The sequence below is a fragment of the Mercurialis annua genome, linkage group LG8 (genome assembly GCF_937616625.2).
Source record: "Mercurialis annua linkage group LG8, ddMerAnnu1.2, whole genome shotgun sequence".
In the NCBI taxonomy this organism is placed as follows: domain Eukaryota; kingdom Viridiplantae; phylum Streptophyta; class Magnoliopsida; order Malpighiales; family Euphorbiaceae; genus Mercurialis; species Mercurialis annua.
In genome coordinates, this window is record NC_065577.1 from 37,179,763 (window position 1) to 37,202,079 (window position 22,317).

At 33.3% G+C, this 22,317-nt stretch overlaps 3 protein-coding genes across 4 annotated transcripts; 2 read left to right on the plus strand and 1 right to left on the minus strand.

Moving 5' to 3' along the window:
• The first annotated feature begins 699 nt into the window (after nucleotides 1-699).
• On the plus strand, nucleotides 700-2,664 carry LOC126662008 (uncharacterized). The gene is made up of 2 exons (XM_050355895.1): nucleotides 700-1,598; nucleotides 2,403-2,664. The coding sequence occupies exons 1-2, from the start codon at nucleotides 700-702 to the stop codon at nucleotides 2,662-2,664; spliced, it is 1,161 nt and encodes a 386-aa protein (XP_050211852.1).
• A 1,450-nt stretch (nucleotides 2,665-4,114) lies between these two features.
• On the minus strand, nucleotides 4,115-7,743 carry LOC126662292 (protein RETARDED ROOT GROWTH-LIKE). Of its 2 annotated transcripts, XM_050356218.2 has the most exons (8): nucleotides 7,270-7,742; nucleotides 6,736-6,844; nucleotides 5,993-6,152; nucleotides 5,409-5,557; nucleotides 5,175-5,326; nucleotides 4,885-4,999; nucleotides 4,674-4,792; nucleotides 4,115-4,515 (listed from the first exon to the last, which is right to left on the minus strand). In XM_050356218.2, the coding sequence occupies exons 1-8, from the start codon at nucleotides 7,701-7,703 to the stop codon at nucleotides 4,509-4,511; spliced, it is 1,245 nt and encodes a 414-aa protein (XP_050212175.1). In that variant the 5' UTR covers nucleotides 7,704-7,742; the 3' UTR covers nucleotides 4,115-4,508. The 2 variants fall into 2 exon arrangements, with proteins under 2 accessions (XP_050212175.1, XP_050212174.1); XM_050356217.2 differs by lacking the exon at nucleotides 4,115-4,515 and having other exon boundaries at nucleotides 4,563-4,792; nucleotides 7,270-7,743.
• Nucleotides 7,744-16,812: 9,069 nt separating this feature from the next.
• LOC126662009 (S-protein homolog 5-like) lies at nucleotides 16,813-21,705 on the plus strand. The gene is made up of 3 exons (XM_050355896.1): nucleotides 16,813-16,951; nucleotides 21,245-21,579; nucleotides 21,697-21,705. The coding sequence occupies exons 1-3, from the start codon at nucleotides 16,813-16,815 to the stop codon at nucleotides 21,703-21,705; spliced, it is 483 nt and encodes a 160-aa protein (XP_050211853.1).
• The last annotated feature ends 612 nt before the right edge of the window (nucleotides 21,706-22,317 follow it).

A 22,317-nucleotide genomic window follows, 5' to 3' on the forward strand; every position in this document is an offset into this window, starting at 1 on the left:
TGGTAAATAATTTTATGTATCATCAGTATAAAATAAGACGCTGCAATGTTTTGGTTGTATTTAGTATCATGATTGTAGTTTTTTTATTTTAAAACCTGGTTGCGGATGATAAAAAAGTTTAATCAAAAACTGCATTTTAATTGTAAAACAATTAGATAATTTTTTTTTATTATTGTAGGTAGATTTACAAATCAGGCAGTTCTATGTCAGATTGTCGGATTTATTTTCTAAACTTTCTCGAATATCTTACAAAATGTAGTTGTTTCATATTTAATTTAATGAATTAAAAAAAGACACTGCAATATTTTAATAAATTTTGGAAATTAATTACTCACTTGAAGAGATAAATGATAGAATTTCAAACAATTAAAAGTGAATCTCTCTTAACCACATTTAATATGTTTCTTAAAAGAAAAAGATAAATCAACAACAAAATACACAGAACAATGCCATAAAACAGCATATGTCACATTTAAGTAATAAAACCCTGATTAAGTAACTAAACTCAGACATTCCATCATTGCATTTCACACCTCTTCAACCAGACACAACTTTTCAATATTACCAAAACCCTAATATCCATTGCACCCTTTAACTTCTATATATATACATTATTCAAAACTGACCCAATACATTAATTCTTATCGGTAAAATTTTCTCTCATAATCTCAGATTTTCCTAGTAACCAAACACAACCAAATGGCAGCACCTTCGCTTTATGCTTCTTCTTCTTCTTCGTCTTCGTCTTCGAATCCATTTTTAACACCGATAGTAACCGAAGAACAGTTTAAAATTTTTCATAACATCGATCGTGTTCTTTACAAAAGGCTTGTTCTTAATCTTGATCGTGATTCTACGCAGTCCATGCAAGTTCTAGGGTTTTGGATTTGGCTTGAAAGATCAGGGCATGTTAGTAATTTTGTCAAGAAAATGCTGTCTTTGCCTGATACTCTTATAAACTCCATGGCGGATGAAGCTGTGATTTGCTTGAATTGTATCGAAAGTGATGAGAATTTTTATTATAATTATGCTACTAGCAATGATATTATTCCTTTGATTCATTGCGTTACGAAAACGGGTGTTTCGCTTCAGTTTTTTCACGAAAATCGATTGAATATTCTTCGCGCTGTGTCGAAAATTGTTAGTCAAGTTTGTTTAAGAGCTTTTGAAGATATTCTGAAACAAGCAGAGAAATTGAAGAGTATGGTTGGCGGGAAACAAGAAATGACGAAAATGCCCTTTGGGTATTATGGTCATTCAGTGACTAATAATAGTAGTAGTAATAATCCTGCTGTGTTGCCTATGTCTTATGAGTATAATACTATTCATCATCAACTGGGGAATTCTCAATTCAAGGCTAGTGGAGGAGGAGGGTATTCAGGTAATTTGCTGCATGGTTTTGATTCTTATAATAATGATTTGGGTGTTCAAAGACAGGTTATGGATATTGGAGATTTATTGAGGAATATTCAGATTAATAATTCAAGTGAAGAAGAGACGGATTTTATGAATGTTCCTATGGATGATAGGACTATTTTCTTGACATTTTCTAAAGGGTACCCTATTTCTGAAGATGAAGTTAAAGATTTTTTCACAAGGTTAATTCTCTTTCTCTAAAAACTTTTTTTTTTCTTAATTTTTTTGTCTTATTTTAATTTTTTTTAATATATTTGTTGACTAAATGTTTGAAATAATTTAATATATCATCATAAGAAGAGATTTACCTTCTATAGATTAATCAGAAAATGTCATGATAAATTTGTAGCATGTATTAATTATGTATCTAGTTTCTTAAATTATTCCCATTACATAGATTTTATAATATCAGATATGATGATACATATGCCTTTTTTAGACAATGTAAACAATTTAATCTTTTAAAAGACTTTTGATATTTAACTTAAAATCAATTTGTATTATAATATTTATTTCATGTGGGATTATTGTATGCTCAAATTAAAGACGGGTTTCAACTTGTGTACTCTTTCCGTACCAAAATAATCGGCATATTTAATTATTCACATAATCTAAAATACATTGAATATAAATAGTAACTAATTTTATTTATTTACATATTTTTGAAAATAATTAATTATATTTAATTTCATAGTGTGAGCATTCGAAAATTTAATATTAATGAGAAATAAAATATGACAACTAAATCTATAAGCTACTTGGAGATTATAAAGTAGATAATTATATTGGAATATCTACAATTTAAAAGTTATACAATCTTCTTAGGATTTTTATGATGCCTAATTAGACATTACCGTTTTATAATTCCATTAGACTATATGCATATAAAGTTATGAATTTTTTGCTTGATTTTTTTTTTTTTGAAATGATTTTTGAATGTATGGAATTTCAAACTTAAGCTAATGAATGAATGAATGGAATTACAGAAAATATGGTGATTGTATTGAAGCAATTCACATGCAAGAAGTAACGGTAGAAGATCATCAACCGCTATATGCACGTCTTATTGTTCGATCTTCTACTCTTGTTCATGTTTTTCTTGAAGGCCAAAACAAGGCCAAGTTCTCTATCAATGGAAAACATGTCTGGGCTCGAAAATATATTAAGAAAAATCCGAGGATGTCGTCTTCATTGTCGCCCCCACAACCATCGTCGCCATCGTGGCCGACTTCTTCGGCAGCACCTTGACAAATTGATTGAAGCTTGAACTGTATGGCGAGGTGCATTGTTAGTGTTTTGTTATATTCTAGGGTAATTTTTCTAGTGTAATATTATCGTCATCACACATGTGTTTTGTTTGATAGAATGATGAAATTCAATGGTGATGAAGAAGATATTAATGGAGTTTTTATTGATTTTTGAATGTATAATCAGAACAAAAATGGTATGTGCCAAAGTTGGTTGTTAAAATGCATGAAAGAGTTTGTTGTTCTAATACATTATCTTGGTACTAAATTCAATGATCTATTCTTAATGCTATTATTACTGCCTCTATCCAAACTTGATGAGCCACTAAAACTTAACAACTAAATTGTAGAAATATAGCAATGTCTTATTAACTCAATGGTATAAACACATAATATACTAAAACTGTAGATTCAATTCCTCTCACAAACACAAAAATTCCCTCTCCAAAAACTGTTTTTTTTATATAAAAATGTAATATTTCAAATATTTTGGAAAAATGGGTAGTTTCCCCTAAAATAAATGCAATACAAGCATAAATAACTATTTACTTTTCAATAAAATTTTAATCTAACTTTTATTTACAAGCATAAATAACTCTTTTTATGCAATCTTTTTTAATTTAACAAAATTATTCACTTTTAATTTAAATTCATTTCTTTCTTATTATTAGAAAAAGGTGAGTTTTTTTTAAAATATAACTTATTATTCTGTCATCATCAATTATTGTCAAACAATAGTCTCCCCTAAAAAAATTCATCAAATAAGTTAAATTTTTACATTTTTTAGCGCTCGTAAATTCTAAGATTTTAAAATAATTTATATACTTATATAATTGAGAGGGGACCAAATGAACATTCTCATAAAATCTCAACTTAAATAAAATTTTTATTAATTTTTCAACTTGAATAAATTTTTTATACCGAATGATCATTTTTATGAATTTTAAATTTATATAAAACACTATTTAATTTTAAAATGTAAACATTAATTTTCATTTCCAACTTGAATAAAATTCTTATACTAATTATCATTTTTATAAATTTTAAATTTAAATGAAACACTTTTTAATTTTCAAAAGTAAATATTAATAGGTAACTTTTATTAGTTTTTCAAATTGAGTAGATTCAAATTGAGTATAGTATTCATTCAATATTTCGTAAATTATGATATAACAATAATAGATTTTAACTATTATTTATTTTAAAGATATAATTATTAAATTAATAATTATTATTAATTAGATTCTGTACAAATAGACAGACTTATGACTGGTAATAATATTAATAGGCTCATTTGGACATTGCGTCTTTGAGACATGGAAATTGGGAAAATGTATAAATATGATTCTAATGTTGCCACGGAGGATCAAAAAAGCTCCATGGACGAACCAATTTCTCCAACTTCAGAGAAAATTTAGCTTCAAAAATGCATAGCCAAGCCATCATGCAACTTACAAAGAGGTATGTTGCCAAAACCTCGAACATGCAACTTGAAATTGATTCAAAAATAATCTTTCTTCAGTTTGAGTTCAAGCTGCTCGAGTCAACTGTGAAGTCAGAATTGAACATCAAAATAGTCGACTCAACATGCCCGAGCTTTGACTAATTTTCTCTTTACGCTTTATATATACACATACTTACAACAATAGCCTTCCTTCTATAAAATTTAGTTTTTAAATACTTGTACAGATAATCGAGACCAGCCAAGTCGAACTCAATTTTAGACATCCGATTTTCAAGTTTCGTATTTTAGAGACAGTCGAGTTCAACCTTAACAGCTCGACTAAACTCAATTACACCCCCTGAGGTCACTAAAGAAGCAACGTTACAGCAAAGTTCTCTATATTATAACCTGTCACAAGTATAGTATTAATATTATTACTTACAGGGAGCAAAAAATATTGGAAATAGTAAGGAAACTACACGCTTGGTCTTAGTTTAAAAGAGACCAGCTTTATGTATATGACTAAAAATCAATGCTAAAAAAATTTAAAGAATTTAAATCCTGACCTCAAAGCAAGATCAACTACAGATATAACTATTTCAACACTAATCAGCACAATGATCAGCCATTCCAAGAAGTCTGATTTCCTATTTTGCAAAATTTCCTGAAGAAATCGAATATTATGCTGCAAAAGAAAAGACAAGATGTCACTCGCACAATCTTAATCACCGATCACAATAATGAAATCAAAAGCATATTTATGGAGGTTGATATTACCTCTACAAACTTCAATTTAAAATCAAGACTTGCAAATCTTTGAGTTAATTCAAATTCGTCTCTTAAATATTCCCATATCTGAGCATACTTGGCATTTTTCCAAGCAATATCTGATCTGTTGAAACCGACAAACATATTGGAGTTAATCATACACCGAAAAATATGACGAGCCAAACCAAACATGCCACCAGCTTATTAAGTTATTAAAGCACAGCTACATTTTCGTTAAATAGCCTCGATTAAAGAAATAGTTACTCATTCCTACAAGCAGTAATGCCACTGAACTTTACCTCTCAAAAAGTCCCAGCTTAAGAATCACATCAGCAAGATTAGAATTTGCTTTGCCCACAAGTTGAAAAAGTTTTTTGCTATCCATGGAAAATGTACCAGTTTTTTCCATCCCGCGATTTATGTCAGTAAATTCAGCGACCATCCCATCAACCTAAGAGACGGCCAGCAGACATAACTATATAAGCCACACCAATTTTAGACATTTCTATGTTGATGACACACAAAACACATACCTGGCGACCATAATAATCAAGAGCGATACTTTGACCAAGAACACTACCAATTGTACGGATTCCGTCAATATTTAAGAACTGCAACATTATGTAATCACATCCACTTTGCATCCACGTATGCGATGTTGGCTTTTCTCTCACCTCATATTCTTGCATAATAAGAAAATCAAGCTCCATCAGTCTCTTCTTTTATATAGTGACAGAATGGACATTATCCAATTATTCAGGCAAAGAGTCGAGCTCAAAATGAACACATACATATTCATGTGGTCACAATTTCTATTTCAAAAAGTATAAGCCGCCCAGCCAAATGGTCAAGACTTGAGAGAGCATTCATGTTTATCTCTACATTTCTAAGCTTCTTTTGGATTGCACTTCTTTTTTAACATCAACTACTTTAAAAAAGTTTGCACATAGTGCAAAAAGAACATCCTGAATTTGAGATACAGTTGAACACACAAACGAAAAATATCTTTGTCCATTTCATCTTGCTTCATATTCACCCAATATCTCTCGTATTTTTCAGTTACTATCTCAGATTAATATGCACATGGGAGATGAGAATTAAATATGCAAAATCTCACCATCCTTTCTCATTTCTGGAAGCAATCCTGAAGCATGATTTCTTACGATTTTCAAGTAATCATCAACTTCATGTTCACGAACATTAAACAAGACAATAGATCCATATTGAAACACTACCATGTAACAGCAATTGCTTCCGATTATGCAAGTTCGTGATGCCTGAAACAATAAATTCAACTAGTGCTTTCAGTAACAAAAACAACTTGACATCATCCATGCAAGCTTAAAGAAACTGCATACAGTAATTAATGTGGACAATGAGGTCGTCTCCTAAGCCCAAAACTTTAATTGCAAGCAAAAAAATTAACTACTCATGTCATATTCATAGCACATATTGGATGTTTGCAGTGTAATATATGTTATTTGCAATCTTATGACTGCAAAGAGGACTATGGTTACAGATGATACATTATCAACTGCACAACATACTAATGAACAACCATGTTATCATGTCTTCTACTTTCATGAGCTAACAACTATAAAAATAGCTTTTGGGTATTCTAATTGAAGACAATATCCTATAGTGCAAAGAAATCTCGGGTTTTTAATCTAAAATTTATTAAAGGGACTCCAAAGTACATCTGATAATATGCAATAAACAATGGTCCAAAGAACACTATATGGGAATCAGAAACTCACTTATGACTGCTTTCAAAATGCTATCATTAAATTTACAACTTTCAATTCCAATAATAGCCATCAAACTAATATATGAATTGCTGTAAAGAAAAAAAAAACTTACATCTAGCTCGGAGAAATTTCCAAATCTAAGAACAACATAGTTAGTCATACGAGAAGCTGGTTGGATGAAATTCGGTTTGTTCTGTTCCATTAAGCTCTTCAAATCCACACTACACACCAACCAACCAACATCAACAAATAATTCACTACAACATTCACAATTTAACACACATTCAAAAAAACCACATTATTCACGATTTAACACACATTCAAAAACACCACAACCCCACATTTTCTTTATCCCTCAAAAAATCCTTATTTGAAACAAATTTTGTATCCGCATTATATCCATTGAATTTAATTTAATTTACCACCGGGCACGATGACATTTCTTTCAAAATGTTCCAAAAAAAATAATTTATTTTTTAATTAACTGAATCCTAACAACTACAAGACCCAATAATTTAGTCAATTAAATTGGCAAAATATCAAAATGTAATGCCATTCAGTTCTAATAGCTAAAAGATTAAGTTTTTTTCTTAAACCACAATCAATTCTAAATCAACTACAAACAGCAAATGAAAATAAACCGAACCTAGTGGAGAAAAAAAAGGCTCGAACAGGAATAGATATTTTAGAATCCTCAAGCTCCCGATTTCCAATACCATCACTATCAACAACTTCAGCATCCAAACCGGCCTCATTCCACTCCACGGCAGCCGTATGCGGCGGCTGCTGCGGCACAGAGGAGGCGGAGGCGGAGGAAATAGAAGAGACGCATCTCAAAATCCCTAAATGGGAAGTGGAATTGGAATCACTATAACGAGTGCGTCCATTGAAACTGAGAGGAGGGGAAATAGTTGAAATTGAGAGGTTTAGGGTTTGGGGTTTAGGATAATGTGAGGGTTTAAGAGAGTAATTAGAGTAATAATTAAGATTAGGGTTTTTGGGCGGTGGTGATTTTGAGAATAAAATTGTACGGACTGGTAATCGAATTGTTTTGAGGTGACTGTCTATTGTTCTCCACATTTTTGTTTTTTTTCTCGGAGAGAAAGCAAGAAGAAAGGGTTACGAATCGGGTGGTTGGGTTAGGCTATTGGTTTTTGAATAAAGGATCATTTCACCCCCTTAACTTTGCATGAAGTATCAAAAAAGACAATCATAAAAAAAGCGGACAAGAAAACTCACACTTTTACCAACCTTTTTTTGAGGTAAAATTTTATTGAAGAAACGTGAAAAATACAGAAGTGAACGACTTTTTAATAATTTTGAGTGAGTCATTTCATAAAAAAATGATACGTACTGTAAAGGCAGTCTTTGACAAGAGCTTTTTAGCCACCAAATAAATCATCCAATTACATTTACGAATCACAAGCTGAAATCTAAGTTTCAAAAATTAGAAAGCTTGATTTCTATAACTACTTCGATATCTCTGTCATTGTTAGAGGAGGAATTAGCAGCATCAGTACCATTCCGAATTAATCATCGTATCTTGTGAGTAACATCTCTTCTATTGATATTCGAAGTGCCAATGAGTATCATAATTAGTAACACTACGCCAATATAAAGCCCCAGCTAAGATAATATTACATGCAAAATTACTAACTATAAAAAATCCAACGAGATAAAATAAAACAATTAAAAAACTATTAAAAATGAGACAAAATAATGTGACATAAAATAAAGGTTTAATGGCGTAAAAAATCACAAATTTTAGCGTGTTTTGCAAATTTAACATAAACTTTTAATTTTGACAAATTAATACCCAAACTTTTGATTGTTTGTAATTTTAACACCGATCTATTTTCCGTGGAAAAAATGCTGATGTGGACACCGGAACAGTGGTTATTCCGATCTACACATCGGCATTTTTCTCTATTTTTTTAAGGAAAATTGATCGGTGCTGAAATTGCAAAAAATCAAAAGTTTGTGTATTGATTTACCAAAATTGAAAATTTATGTTAAATTTACAAAACACGGTAAAATTTGTGATGTTTTACGCAATTAAGCCTAAAATAAAATAATACAAAGAAAAAAAAGGATTAGTCTAACTTTAATTAATATATGATTCTACCTTTAGAATTGAATATTTTCATATTTCATCCAAATTCCAAGATATAGCCAAATACATAAACTTTACTTTTTAGAGTATCTATAACAGACTCTTTAAAATTTGTATAAAAAAATTAAATATAAAACAATATTTTAATGGACTCTTTATATTTAAAAATACAATAAAAACTCGTTTAACTCTCTAAAAGAAACATACTATATTTTAAAAAACACAATATGTATTCTATACTTTATTAATTCTTTCGTGTTTATTAACTTTTGCATTTAAATTTTATGTTTAAAAATAGAAATTCAATTAAATTAGATTAGTTTTTTATTCATTATTATTTACTCAAACATGCTCTGTAATAAAAAAACATTAAGATGCTCTAAAGTGAAAACGCCTTTACTTATCTTCAAAAATCTGAACCTCCAAAATAAAAACTGAAAGTTCGCCACAAGTTTACTCGATAAAACCTGAAAATGAAAACAATAATGGGTATTAATTGAAATTGAGTGAGTTGATAAAGTTATATCTAATTATTAAGTTGAAAACCAAAATCAAATAATAAAATGATAAATTAGTACAGAAACTAATGGAAGCCTAATCTTCAACTCATGATACTCATAATATCATAAATCCAAATGATCATAACTCCCGAGAAATTAATCAACCGGAACGTATCACCGATCAACCTTGTAATCCACAATTCCAAATCAATAAAACCAAGAAGTCGTGATACCTGAGAATTTAATTAACCGAGTACATCACCGACTTCACTTAATCCACAAGTTGAGAGACCCGAGAATTTTATCAGCCGAGTACTATCCCCAACATAACCCGAGAAATTAATCAACGAAGTATTCAACAATCCCAATTCTATATCCACAAATACGCATGTATGATCACAAACCTGATCAATCTTTACGGGCGCATGCAGTTTTATTGTAGTCCAATAGGAAGCACGTTCCAAAATTCCCATACGAATATTAGAAAACCGTTTCGAAGAGCGATCAATAAATTTTGTTGTGTATTGATGGATACCGAATCCTATTGTAAGTATAATGGAGCCGAGTTGCAGGAGATCCACCCTCAGGTGATACCGGACTCCCCCTGAAGATCCGAAGATATGAAGGAGACGCCGAATCTCTTAAGATTCGGTGACATGCTAATAAAGACCGAATCCCACATGATCCGCCGAAAGCGCGTCAGGTCCGGGATTCGGGTAATCGACTAAGTATGGAAATATTGTCCTATTCGGACACAGACACTACATATGGAAGGATAAGCTCTACTTTAGGAAGATAAGACTATTTAGGAAGACGTTCCTAAATAGGACTCTTATCAGATTAAGGTAGATCACGACAAATCAGGAGAATCTCTACAATATTGCCGAATCCCTATAAAGTAGGATTCACCTGCCTAATACAACTCTACTAGGTATATTCGACTACTATAGAAGGAGCACGAGGTATGCCTAGAATCACAATTACATTCATATACTCAAAACGCTGCTCAAAGCTCTAAACTGACTTTAGCATCGGAGAGTTAATCGGACAACCACCGTCCGGTTAGCTTCTACCCTGTTTTGCAGGTCTTACTCACCGGTTCAGAAGGCAGACTCCATCAATTGGCGCCGTCTGTGGGAAAAGCTTAACTAAACTTCAAAAGAAGGAGCTTTTCTGAACTCAAAAAACAAATCTCATTGAAGAAGATGACTTCTGAAAGAGTAAACCTGAAAGACAAACAACCAATGGACCCAAAAAGCACTCCGGAGATAATCAACGTGACGGAAGACAGGCTTCACAACTCCGGGGAAAAAAGCAATACCGGAGGGCCCTCTTTTTCAACACCCCAATACCAAACTAATCCGATGAGGGGAAGCAACCCAATTGCTTTCAATCTGGGCACTGAAGAACAAGCACCAAACGTAGCAGCACAAGATCCACACAACGAAATACTGAAGAAGATACTAGAATCAGTACAGGCAAATCTTGACAGATTGGCTAGCGAAGCCAAAAGAACAAACGACAGGCACGAAAAAACTATGAAAATCCTAAGGGAAAATTTCAGCCCTACAGCTCCCAGAAGAAGAGAAAGAATGGAAAACGCAAATCCTGGCCGACGAGAGACAAGGGCAGAAAACAATAAAAGCAAGGAACCCCGAACCAGAGGGAACGGAGAAAGAAACGAAGCAAGAAACCAGCGAGAAAATAGAACCAGCGACGAGGAAAGTCCAAACAGAGACAAATCTAACGAGGAATCACCGGAGACACCCAGAAATGAGCACAACCAGGAGGACGCCCGGAGCGGTCTGAATTCAAAGAGAGACGAACGAAGGGAGAAGGAAAAAGAAGACGCCCCGCCAAGGAGCAAGCGACAAGAAAGAGATGCAGGGAAAGAGCAAACTAAGAAAAAACACCAAGAAGGAGAGGGCGAATCGTCAGAGACACCCCAAAAAAGCAAGGCCACATATGTGGTGGAAGAAGATTTAGAAGAGAAGATCGCCAAAGCACTCAAAAAACTAAAATCTGAAGAATTGGATATAGACGACCTCAGGTTGAAAGGATCACCCCTCTCGCCCGAGATCATGGAGGAAACCATCCCGCACAGCATGAAGCTGCCGATCCTGCCAATTTTCAATGGGGAAGGAGACCCCCGAGACCATACTTCTAGGTTCACAGCGACCATGGGGCTACTCAGCGTATCAGACGCCATTCTCTGCAGGGTTTTCCCTACCACACTCACGGGCACAGCCCAGAGATGGTATAACAAATTAAAACCAGGCTCGATCAAAAGCTTCGCTTCACTTTCAACAGAGTTCCTTAATAGATATCTCACAAACATCCCAGCTAAAACCACTACCAGTATCCTGAGAGCCTGCATCCAAGAAGAAGGAGAAATCCTGCGAAGCTACATCGAACGATTCAACAAGCAAGCTATGAAGATAGACAACCTGAACGTCGACATGGCGACAGAAGCATTGCGAGAAGGGACGCGATTCGGAAAACTGGTGGACAAGCTGCTAGTCAATAAACCCACAACTTTCTCGAACTTAATGGGCATAGCCCAGAAATACTTCGAGTTAGACGAAGGGCGAAGGGCAATCCGAGGAAAGGAAGCAAAAGGAAAAGAATCAAAAGAGAGATCCAGAGAAAAAACCAAGTCCAAACCTGATGACAGGAGAGGAAGACCCGAAGAGAACAGACGATTCGCCCCCCAGACAAGATATGAATCGAGATATGATCCCAGAGATGACGAGAATAACTTCACTCCGCTAAACACCAGCCGAACTAATGTCCTCATGTGGATCAAAGAAAACGTCAAAAACGCGGTATGGCCACCAAAGATGAAAGCAGAGGTAAGAGACACCAGAAAATACTGCAAATTTCACGACGATTACGGACATGAAACGGATAGCTGCAGAGACTTAAAGGTCGAGATCGAAAGAATGATCGACACAGGCGAGCTGAGGAAATTTGTGGCCCGAAAAGTGAAGAGCAATGACAAGGGAGAAAAAAGAAACAGAGAAGACAAGCCGAAAGAGAAAGAAGACGAGCGCCCATCCAAAATTCTGGGAACCATACACATGATTAACGGTGGAGGACATAGCAGCTCCACGATCAGGAGGAAGCAGAGGAAGGAAGTAATGAACATACGAGAAACTCACATGCCGCCGGTGATCTTCGATGTAGAAGACTATGAACACGTCAAAGCACCCCACAACGATGCTTTGGTAGTGACTACTATCATTGAAAATTGGAACATGGAGCGAATCCTAATCGACGAAGGAAGCGCGGTAAACCTCATGACAAACGCAGCATACAAAATGCTGGGAGGAACGGCGTCAAGGCTACGCCGAGTCCCAATTCCACTATCAGGACTCGGTGGCCCCTCCATCATTCCACTGGGAGCAGTCACCTTGGAAGTAATAATCGGCCCAGAAAGAGGAATAAACAAGAAAATCATGTCACTATTTAACATAGTGGACATGGAACTGACATACAATGCCATCCTAGGAAGACCTTTCCTCCATGATTCGGCAGCAGTAACCAGCATAAGAGCGTTGGCAATGAAAATACCAACCGAAAAGGGAGTAGTGACGCTGAGAGGAGACCAAGGAATAGCCAAGAAGTGCTATGACGAGTCAGTGGTGGATCTTCAAGAAAACAAGACCGAAAAGAAGGAAGAATAGGAACGGAAAACGACCCATCATCGGTAACGACTTTACGTCTTACCAGATGGCGTCAAATCTATCTTTAATATTTTCTATGCCATCTTTTTATCAATAAAAGTTCAATTTTGCTACTATCTGATTAGCCAGACGAACCAATAAAGAAATAAAGAACAGCCACGAATGATTAAATCAAAGATGAAAGAAGAAAAAATAAATTAAAGATCAAATTCAAGAAAGGCTAAAAGCCAAGAAAATGAGTTTAAATTAACTCAAGGCAAAATCGCCAAACTAGGCAAATCGCCACAAAAGGCTAAAAGCCAAGAAAATGAGTTTAAATTAACTCAAGGCAAAATCGCCAAACTAGGCAAATCGCCACAAAAGGCTAACAGCCAAGAAAATGAGTTTAAATTAACTCAGAAAAGGCAAATCGCCAAAAAAGAGTTTAGATTAACTCGAAATAAAAACAAAAATAAAAGAGTTTAGATTAACTCTATAAAAAGCAACGCCAAGAACAGGGTTTAGAATAACCCTCGAGGCAAGACAAGTACATAAAAATTGATATAAGGCGAAAGCGCATTTCGAAGAAACACGAAGAAAATATATTCATAAATTGCGAATTACAAAAAGCAAAATTAGTACATTAGCAAATACAATCAAAAGAAAAACTACTAGACACGGTCTTTAAACATCTTGACAAGAAGGTCACGAGCGATGGCCTGGGGATCCAACCCGTTAACTCCAGAAAGATCAATATTAGGATTCTGCTCTAGAAGTTTCCTCCCAATCGCAAGGCGATACTCGCTTATCAAAGCAGAGTAAAAAGCTTTCGTATCTAGCAAACGGATGTGAAGACCTTCAACCTCCGATCTTAAACTGTCCCTCTCCCCACCAACAAGGGAATTGATTCGAATAAGCTCCTCAATCTCTTGAGTCAAGTCATCGGTCTTCTTCTCGATCACTTTCACTTGGCGATCATTAATCGCATCCTGCGCCTTAAGCTGCGCCAGAAGGGAATCATGCTCTTCCAAAGAGGCCTTCAATTTTTCCCTTTCAGACTCGGAAGTCGCCAAAAGAGAAGACAGACGCTCAACCTCCTCCTCGGCACACTGTCGGCGGTCGTTCAATACCAGAACAGATTGAAGAGCCTACAAACACCAGAAACAAACAAATAAGGAAACAACTGAATACGAAAAACATATTATATTCAAGAAAGAAAGCACTTACAGAGAAACCATGAAAACAAGCCAGATCGGAAAGCTCCTGACCCGGCCTACCACAAAACCACGTGACATCATCAGGAATCGCCAAAGTTCGGATATATTCCGCTAGCACTCTAGGATTCAGCAAACTAGCAGGATCCCGACCTTCGACCCACTGCACCAAATCTGGAGCAGAAGAAGAGTTTCCAGGAAAACTCTCCCTCGATGGAGAACCATCGCCAACTCGACGTCTTTTCCTAGACGGAGGATCCAGGTCTCGACCCAGAGAAATCTCTCCCGAATCAGCAACAACCAGCCCCTCTGAAGTCACACCCCCAACTCCCCCCGAGACGGTAAATGATGCTAGAGGGGGAAGTAGCGACGAAACCGCCTCGTCACCTACTGGATCAGCCAAGTCATCATCATCATCTACAACAATAACCTCACCACCCACAGGCAACGCTATCTCGACGGGAGCTATGGGAATATCAACAGGAGCCACATCCACGTCAATGTCGCCAGGAATAATGTTGGCGATAGGAACGTCAGGACCACCCATCGGAACGTCCAAATCTACTTGAAACCCGGAAAGGAAATCGTCAGAAGAAGAAGACATCCTACAAAAGAAACATCAAAAAGAACTTAAGCAAATTAATATACCATGAACAAAAGAGTAGCAAAGATCCGCCAAGCCTCGAGGAGGATCCTCCAAAGGAAACCATCGACGCCGAAGATGACTATTGACCAAGACATCTAAAACGGGACGCGATACAACACCACAGGAAGATATGTCGAAAGCAAGTTTTGACTCGGATAAACTTAAAGGAGACGAACAACTCCGAACTTGATGAGAAGAAAAACCATCCGAAAAATGAAGAAAAGCAAATTTATGGTAAACAATAAAGAAACGCCTTCGCCAGCGACTGGTTAGGCAAGGAAGATAAATACGAGATCGCCCTTCTCTGCCAAGGGCAAAAACGAAGCAACCATCGCACTTCCTAAAGTCTACAAAATGATACAACACGTTGAGAGAAGGGGCACAACCCCGGAGCCTACACGCCTCCGAAAAGGCGAGCACTACTTTAATCGTACCAGGATAAAGTTGTCCCAGAGCAACCTTTAAATCCCTACACACTTCCACTAAAAATGAATCTAAAGGAAACCTAAGACCAGCAGCAAATTGCTCTTCAAAGAAAACCGCCCTACAAGAAGATCCTGGAGAATCAGAAGCAGCCATATCGGCACCAGGTAATATTACCCTATAATCGAAAGGAAAGCTATACTTAAAATAGATATCTAAGACTTCATCCCTACGAAGCTTTGATCTGGTAAAAGCCATAGCAGCGCATGCATCTTCCACTCGACTAAGAGGCATCCTAGAACAGGAAATCACAAACATAAATACAGAATAAGGATCAAACAAGAAATATATTGAAGAACACGTCGAAGAACACCAAGTACAGAAAGGGAATTTCCAGAATATAAATCATGAAGAACATATACAAAGAAGAAAACCATATTAACATCCAAGCGACAAAAGAGAACATACCTGAAAAATCTGGATGAAACAAGTCACGAAGAACCAAATAATCAAACAAAGAACGAAAAGGAAATAGCTGCAAGAAATAAGAACAAATTCGAAAAGCAAGTAAGAGGGAAAAGAAGAAATGCAAAGAGATTAAATACAAAGAGTTTTTGAATCATTAACCGTTGAATCACTAAATGCCGACACGTGGCAACACAGAATCTTACTAAAGAAGAAACGTCGCCCACAAACATATGAAACGACTCGCCTGGAATACAAAACGACTCGCCCGTATAAGAGAACTCAGCTCCAAAAGAGCTAAAATCCACTAAGGCATAAATGCCAAACTACTTCAGCTCACTTGCGGGGGGGCTAATGATGGATACCGAATCCTATTGTAAGTATAATGGAGCCGAGTTGCAGGAGATCCACACTCAGGTGATACCGGACTCCCCCTGAAGATCCGAAGATATGAAGGAGATGCCGAATCTCTTAAGATTCGGTGACATGCTAATAAAGACCGAATCCCACATGATCCGCCGAAAGCGCGTCAGGTCCGGGATTCGGGTAATCGACTAAGTATGGAAATATTGTCCTATTCGGACACAGACACTACATATGGAAGGATAAGCTCTACTTTAGGAAGATAAGACTATTTAGGAAGACGTTCCTAAATAGGACTCTTATCAGATTAAGGTAGATCACGACAAATCAGGAGAATCTCTACAATATTGCCGAATCCCTATAAAGTAGGATTCACCTGCTTAATACAACTCTACTAGGTATATTCGACTACTATAAAAGGAGCACAAGGTATGCCTAGAATCACAATTACATTCATATACTCAAAACGCTGCTCAAAGCTCTAAACTGACTTTAGCATCGGAGAGTTAATCGGACAACCACCGTCCGGTTAGCTTCTACCCTGTTTTGCAGGTCTTACTCACCGGTTCAGAAGGCAGACTCCATCATGTATTAAAATATTGTTTACTTAATAATATAAATATAACAAATAAACTCAACAAAATTTCCGAAATGCATGAACCCTAATCAAACAGAATAAGTCACACCGCTATAACTCTTCTGACATCGAACCCCCGAAGAAGGTGAGTCTAACAATAACTGAATATTAATAATCGATACTATGTCATTGTGACGACAACATCTTAGGTCATGTTGTCGTCATGTCTGATCTAATTAACAACGGTAGTTGTCGTCACAGCAACCTCGTCGTCCCTTCCTTGTTTGCAGTCGTCTCTACTAAGGCTATTTCGTTTCTATTGCTCAGCTTTTGGGTTAAAGCAGCACATGGATTGGTCCAACGTGTGTGCGCGCGCGTGTGCGTAGTTTTTTTCTATTATTTGTTGTAAATTGCATTACAGTGGTTATTATTTTTAATAGATTAATTTAGGGCAGTGTTTACATTAGAAAATTCAATATAACTAAAATTAATTCATTTAGTAACAATTATAATTTAATTTAAAAATATAATTAGCGATTGTCTAGGTTTTTCAAGACGATAATTTTATTAAAATTTAAACTCATTTATACATTTAGGTTTTAATAGCAAATCCTAAAATTTATTTTAGACATATATTTTATTTTTATGTTATAATTTTAGTCTTATTTTTATCACTCATTAATTGTACATTATTAATTTTAAGGTTAATAAATAGTTAATCTCATTTCGCTAATTAATTTAAGGCCAAATGACTAAAAAGACAAATATTTTATGAAAGTTTCACAAAAGTCCAAATCTTTCAACTTTATCTAATTTTGTCCTGAAAACACATGATTTTATTTTAATAATGTCCAATTATCAATTACCAATTGATTTTGCACATATGGCGTTTATGTGGTGCTGACGAGGCATGCCACATATATGCCACCATGACAAATACAAGATATAAAGTACAAAAAAATAGATTTTTTTAAATAACATTTACACCCTCAAACTTTAAATCGTTTCAACTTAACTTTTAAAATTCTAACCAATTTTAAATTTATGAATTTTTAAAACATTTTCACTCTCTTCTTCATTTAAACATCTATAAATAAATAAAATTATAAATTAAACCAATTAAATAATCAAACCAATCCAATCTAACACCCAACCAAATTAAACATAAACCATCCCCTCTCCTCAGTCCGACAAAACTTTTTTCCGACCATTGTTTTTAAAAAAAATGATTTTTTCGTATAACAGAAGAGGAGCAGCTGCTCTTCCTCTTTCGAGAAGCATATCCGCTCCTCGTTTTTGTCGAGGAGCTCGTCCTCCTCCGTTATTCAAAAAAGAAATTAAAACTTTAAAAAAAAATTGCCGCATAAAATTAGTTTGGTTGATTTTATCAGATTTTGAAGTATTTAATTAGGTTTCGAATGGTTTAATTGAATTTTGATTTGTTTTAATAAATATTTTAATTTTAAATAGTATTTGATTATTGATGTTTAAATAAAAAAGAGAGTGCAATGTGTTAAAAAAATTATAAGTGTAAATTGATATTTTTTTAAACACTAAAAATTTATTTGCACTTTACACTATTAAATTGTGATGATGGAACATGTGTGGCATGGAACATGTGTGGCATGCCACATGAGCATTATATATCCAAAATCAATTGTCAATTGAAGGTTGGATACTATTAAAATAAAATTCTGCATATAAGGACGAATTAGATGAAATTGAAATATTTTGATTTTTGTGAAATTTTCGTGAAAAGTTTGACATTTTCAATAATTTAGCCGTAATTTAATAGACATTTAGGGTTAGTTGTAATTGGAGGTTGTATAGACTTAAAATGGTAAATATTTAAAATCAAATAGACACACTTAGGTTTATTTAATAAAATGATATTAATGTTAATAAAAAATTAAAAATATGTATAAAGTTGATCAATTTTTATATATTCACCTTAAATTTTATGAACATTTTTTTCCCAACAAAATATTTTTTTTATAAGATTTGGCATATGATATAAAAGTGTATAAATTGTTAATAAGGACCACCTCAGCTTTTTGCCTCACATATTTTTTCCTTTTTAAGTAATTATTAATGTGCATTGATTATATTAATGTATTTACATTTTTTCATAAGGAAAAATAGATAATTGGAAAAAGTTCTTAGACACCTAACGTAAAGATATGAAAATAAAATAAACAGGGTGATGATATTTTAATCAAAAGAAAAGATATTAATAAATAAATTAATTAAATTGATAACTTAGATAGATAAATATATTTTATTTTTAATAAAAAATATTAAAATTTGAATAGTTGTGAGCGGCAGGATGAGACCCACATTTAAATTTTTAGCGACCACGACATTGTTTTTATCAAAACACGAGACAACACTATTAATTTTAAGAATTAGCGCGATGTTTAGGAGTAGTCATCCGGCGTAGTCGGAATATCTTTTTCAAATTCGGACAATAACCAGATTTCATCATGCAACACTAATAACCGCACCAATTAAAAATTCAAGTCTAGGGAGTTATTCTATAATTTATGTATAAATTTTTATGTTTTACTACATTTCTATTTATACTATTCATTCAGTTAATTATATGTGATGGGAAAGCGACAAATCATGTTGCAAATACAATTGCAATCAGTATAATTTTTCTAAATATACATCTAATCCTATGTGTATGAAAAAATATCATATTTGAACACCAATTTTTATTTTATTTTTTCTACATTGACACCCGAGGTCATAGTTTGTTGAGGTGATAAACGAAAAATTACTTATAGCTCAATAAATTACACTAAAGAATGGTGTTACTTTAGCAAATTATGACTCCGTAAATTGATATGGAAAATAATAATAATGGATGTCCAAATATGATATTTTTTAAAAGACGTAATTAAATTAAAAAAATTTAAAATTAGTAAATTTTTATGAAATTAACTTTAAAATGTATAATATGTCAAAGTAAGAAATTACTCACTCCGTTCTTTTTTAGTTGTCTATTTAGCCAAATGAATTTGTCTACATTTAATTGTCCATTTAGACTTTTAAGATAATATTAGCTATTATTTTCCAAATTTAATCCTCCCTAATAAATAATTCTATAACTCAATTTACAAAGCATTTATTATATAGTAGGGTTATATTAACTCCTATTATTTAAGACAAAAATCTCACTATCTTAAAATGTGCAATTTTGGCTAAATGGACAACTAAAAAAGAACGGAGAGAGTAATAAATATAATATGTTAGACATTGAGATGTACTTCATTTTACATTTATCACACAGTTTAAGAAAAATAATTATTGTTTATGGGTTTAATTAAATTTTCCTTACTTTTTTTGTTATACCTTTATTTAATATATGGTTCACTTACAATTTACTCATTAGTGGATTTTAAATAGGGATAATATAGGAAAATTGAATGTAAAAGTTAGTTACTTTTTGAAAGTGGACAATAGTTTTGGGACAAGAAAATTTCTCAAAGTGGACAACTCTATTGGGACGGAGGGAATATGATATTTTATTTTTCTTAATTAAGAGTACTATATAATACTTTTTTTATATATAATTAAATAAAATCAAAAAGTTCTTTTATATATTTTAAATATCACAAATTCACTAGTGTAATATGTTAATTATTCAAAGTATCTATCACCAATTTTATTTGAAAATTGTAGAAGATAATGAAGTATTAATACAGATACAGGCACAAGATGTGATACAAAATAAATTAGTATTGTGTTTTTTAAAATGAAGAATGCGCTAAAGACAGGACTTACTGAAATATAAATATAAAATATGACAATAATTAAATTAATTGATAATATAAACATAAAATATAAATTTTAAATTTACAGAAAATAATTATTTTCTAGCCATTGTGATAGAAATGAAGTTCTATGATTATTTTAAAAGGATATTTAAAACAAATTATAGAAAATCAAAATAAATCTTATAAAATTTTATAAATTCAATCATAGTTTTATCCTAAAAAGTGTTTATACCGTGTTTTGAATGTATTAAATTGTATTATAAATTAATTGATTTTTTTAAATAAACCACATACGTTAAAAGTTCATATTTACTAGAAAAATTAATGAATTAGAGATGAATTCTTAATTGACAAAGAGATTTTTAAGTACACTCAGTTTACCACATCATCCGTGAACTAGCCTATCATATTATAACACATTATTAAAATAGTGATACTATTGTAATTTTGTTTGTTACTTTTTTACACATTTTGAATAATAATATTACGATAGTACCATTGTTTTAATGATGTGTCATATTGTAATAAGCTTAGCCTATGGACAACGTGGTCAACTGAGTCTATTTAAAATTTCTCTAATTGACAATGTATTTTTCAATTCCATATGTTAATATGGAAGGTTGACCGACCAAATAATCTACCCATCCAATTATGAAAAAATTACAGTTATTATTTTCCATAATTACTCCAATTCAACTACTTACTAAAGATGCTAAAATGAACAAATTTAAACCTTCACCAACACCTTCTTTTCTCTATAAAAAATGCACATAAAAAATCAATTAAACCCTAAAAAAATGAGTGGCACTAAACAAAATCATCTCCTGCTTCTACTTTTGCTCATAGTATTTTTTTTCATATCTTGCAATGCAGGCTTTCTCAGACACAAGACCAATGTCTATGTAGATAATAGTTTAGACTATGGATTAGACCTAACTTTGCATTGCAAATCCAAAGATAATGATTTAGGGATTAAATTGCTCCATTTTGATGAAACTTTCAAGTTCACCTTTAGACCTACTTTTTGGGGGACTACAGAATTCTTTTGTAGCTTTCAATGGAAGGATAGGTTTGAGTGGTTTAGCATTTACGTAGATAATAGAGATTATCCAATATGCTATGATTGTTATTGGATTGTAAAAACTGACGGGCCTTGCATGAAGAGCGCTTCTGGTTACTATGATATTTGCTACAAATGGAATCCCAAGGTTTCTTATGGGTTTCACAAGAGTTTCGAAAATTGATTAAGGTGGTTTTGTTTATGTAATAAAGGAGACCGAGTCTAGTTTGTGATATTCAATTGAGCAATACAATTATATTTGTAGTTTGATTGATGAATTTTATGTTTTATTTTGTTTGGGTTGATATTTCACCAGTTTTAGTGGTTCTTGAATTATAGATATAAAAAATTAATTACTTATTTAATTGAATGAATATCCTATGTGAAGTATTGGATTCGAATTCTCACTCACAATCAAGCAAATTATCTTCTCAAACATATTAAATTTAGTTGTCTCACAAAAAAAGTGCAATAATTTATGCTTAAAAAAATTAAAATACTATTAACTAATCGTATTTCTGGATAATATTAATAAATGATGGATTACGGCATCTCGATGACGCTAATCTCGCAAAACAATGTAGATGGCCAATCGGACGTTTTGTCCGATTAGCTCTCTGATGCTTAAGTCAGTTTAGGCTTAAGGGAGAATAATTGTATTTATTGTCCATTCTGTGTCTAGGCATATCTCATACTCCTTTTATAGTAGATGATTATATACCTTGTAAAGTTGTAGTAGGAAAGTGATTTCTACTTTGTAGGGTTTGATTCTGATTATGAGTAATTTTACTTATTCAGACAGGAGTCCTATTTAGGAAGATATTCCTAAATAGTCTCGTCTTCCTAAATTGGAGATTATCTTTTTAAGTTGGAGTTTGTATCCAAA

What these genes read in the sequence shown, in the direction of transcription:
- LOC126662292 (XM_050356217.2), bottom strand. Translation starts at nt 7,703, where the DNA reads ATGTGGAGAACAATAGACAGTCACCTCAAAACAATTCGATTACCAGTC. An exon ending in TCCAGAAATGAGAAAGGATG is followed by an intron (nt 5,558 to 5,992) that starts GTGAGATTTTGC and finishes TTATTATGCAAG; the next exon opens with AATATGAGGTGAGAGAAAAG. An exon ending in TTGATTATTATGGTCGCCAG is followed by an intron (nt 5,327 to 5,408) that starts GTATGTGTTTTG and finishes GCCGTCTCTTAG; the next exon opens with GTTGATGGGATGGTCGCTGA.
- LOC126662008 (XM_050355895.1), top strand. Translation starts at nt 700, where the DNA reads ATGGCAGCACCTTCGCTTTATGCTTCTTCTTCTTCTTCGTCTTCGTCT. An exon ending in GTTAAAGATTTTTTCACAAG is followed by an intron (nt 1,599 to 2,402) that starts GTTAATTCTCTT and finishes ATGGAATTACAG; the next exon opens with AAAATATGGTGATTGTATTG.
- LOC126662009 (XM_050355896.1), top strand. Translation starts at nt 16,813, where the DNA reads ATGTCTGATCTAATTAACAACGGTAGTTGTCGTCACAGCAACCTCGTC. An exon ending in AGCACATGGATTGGTCCAAC is followed by an intron (nt 16,952 to 21,244) that starts GTGTGTGCGCGC and finishes CTTGCAATGCAG; the next exon opens with GCTTTCTCAGACACAAGACC.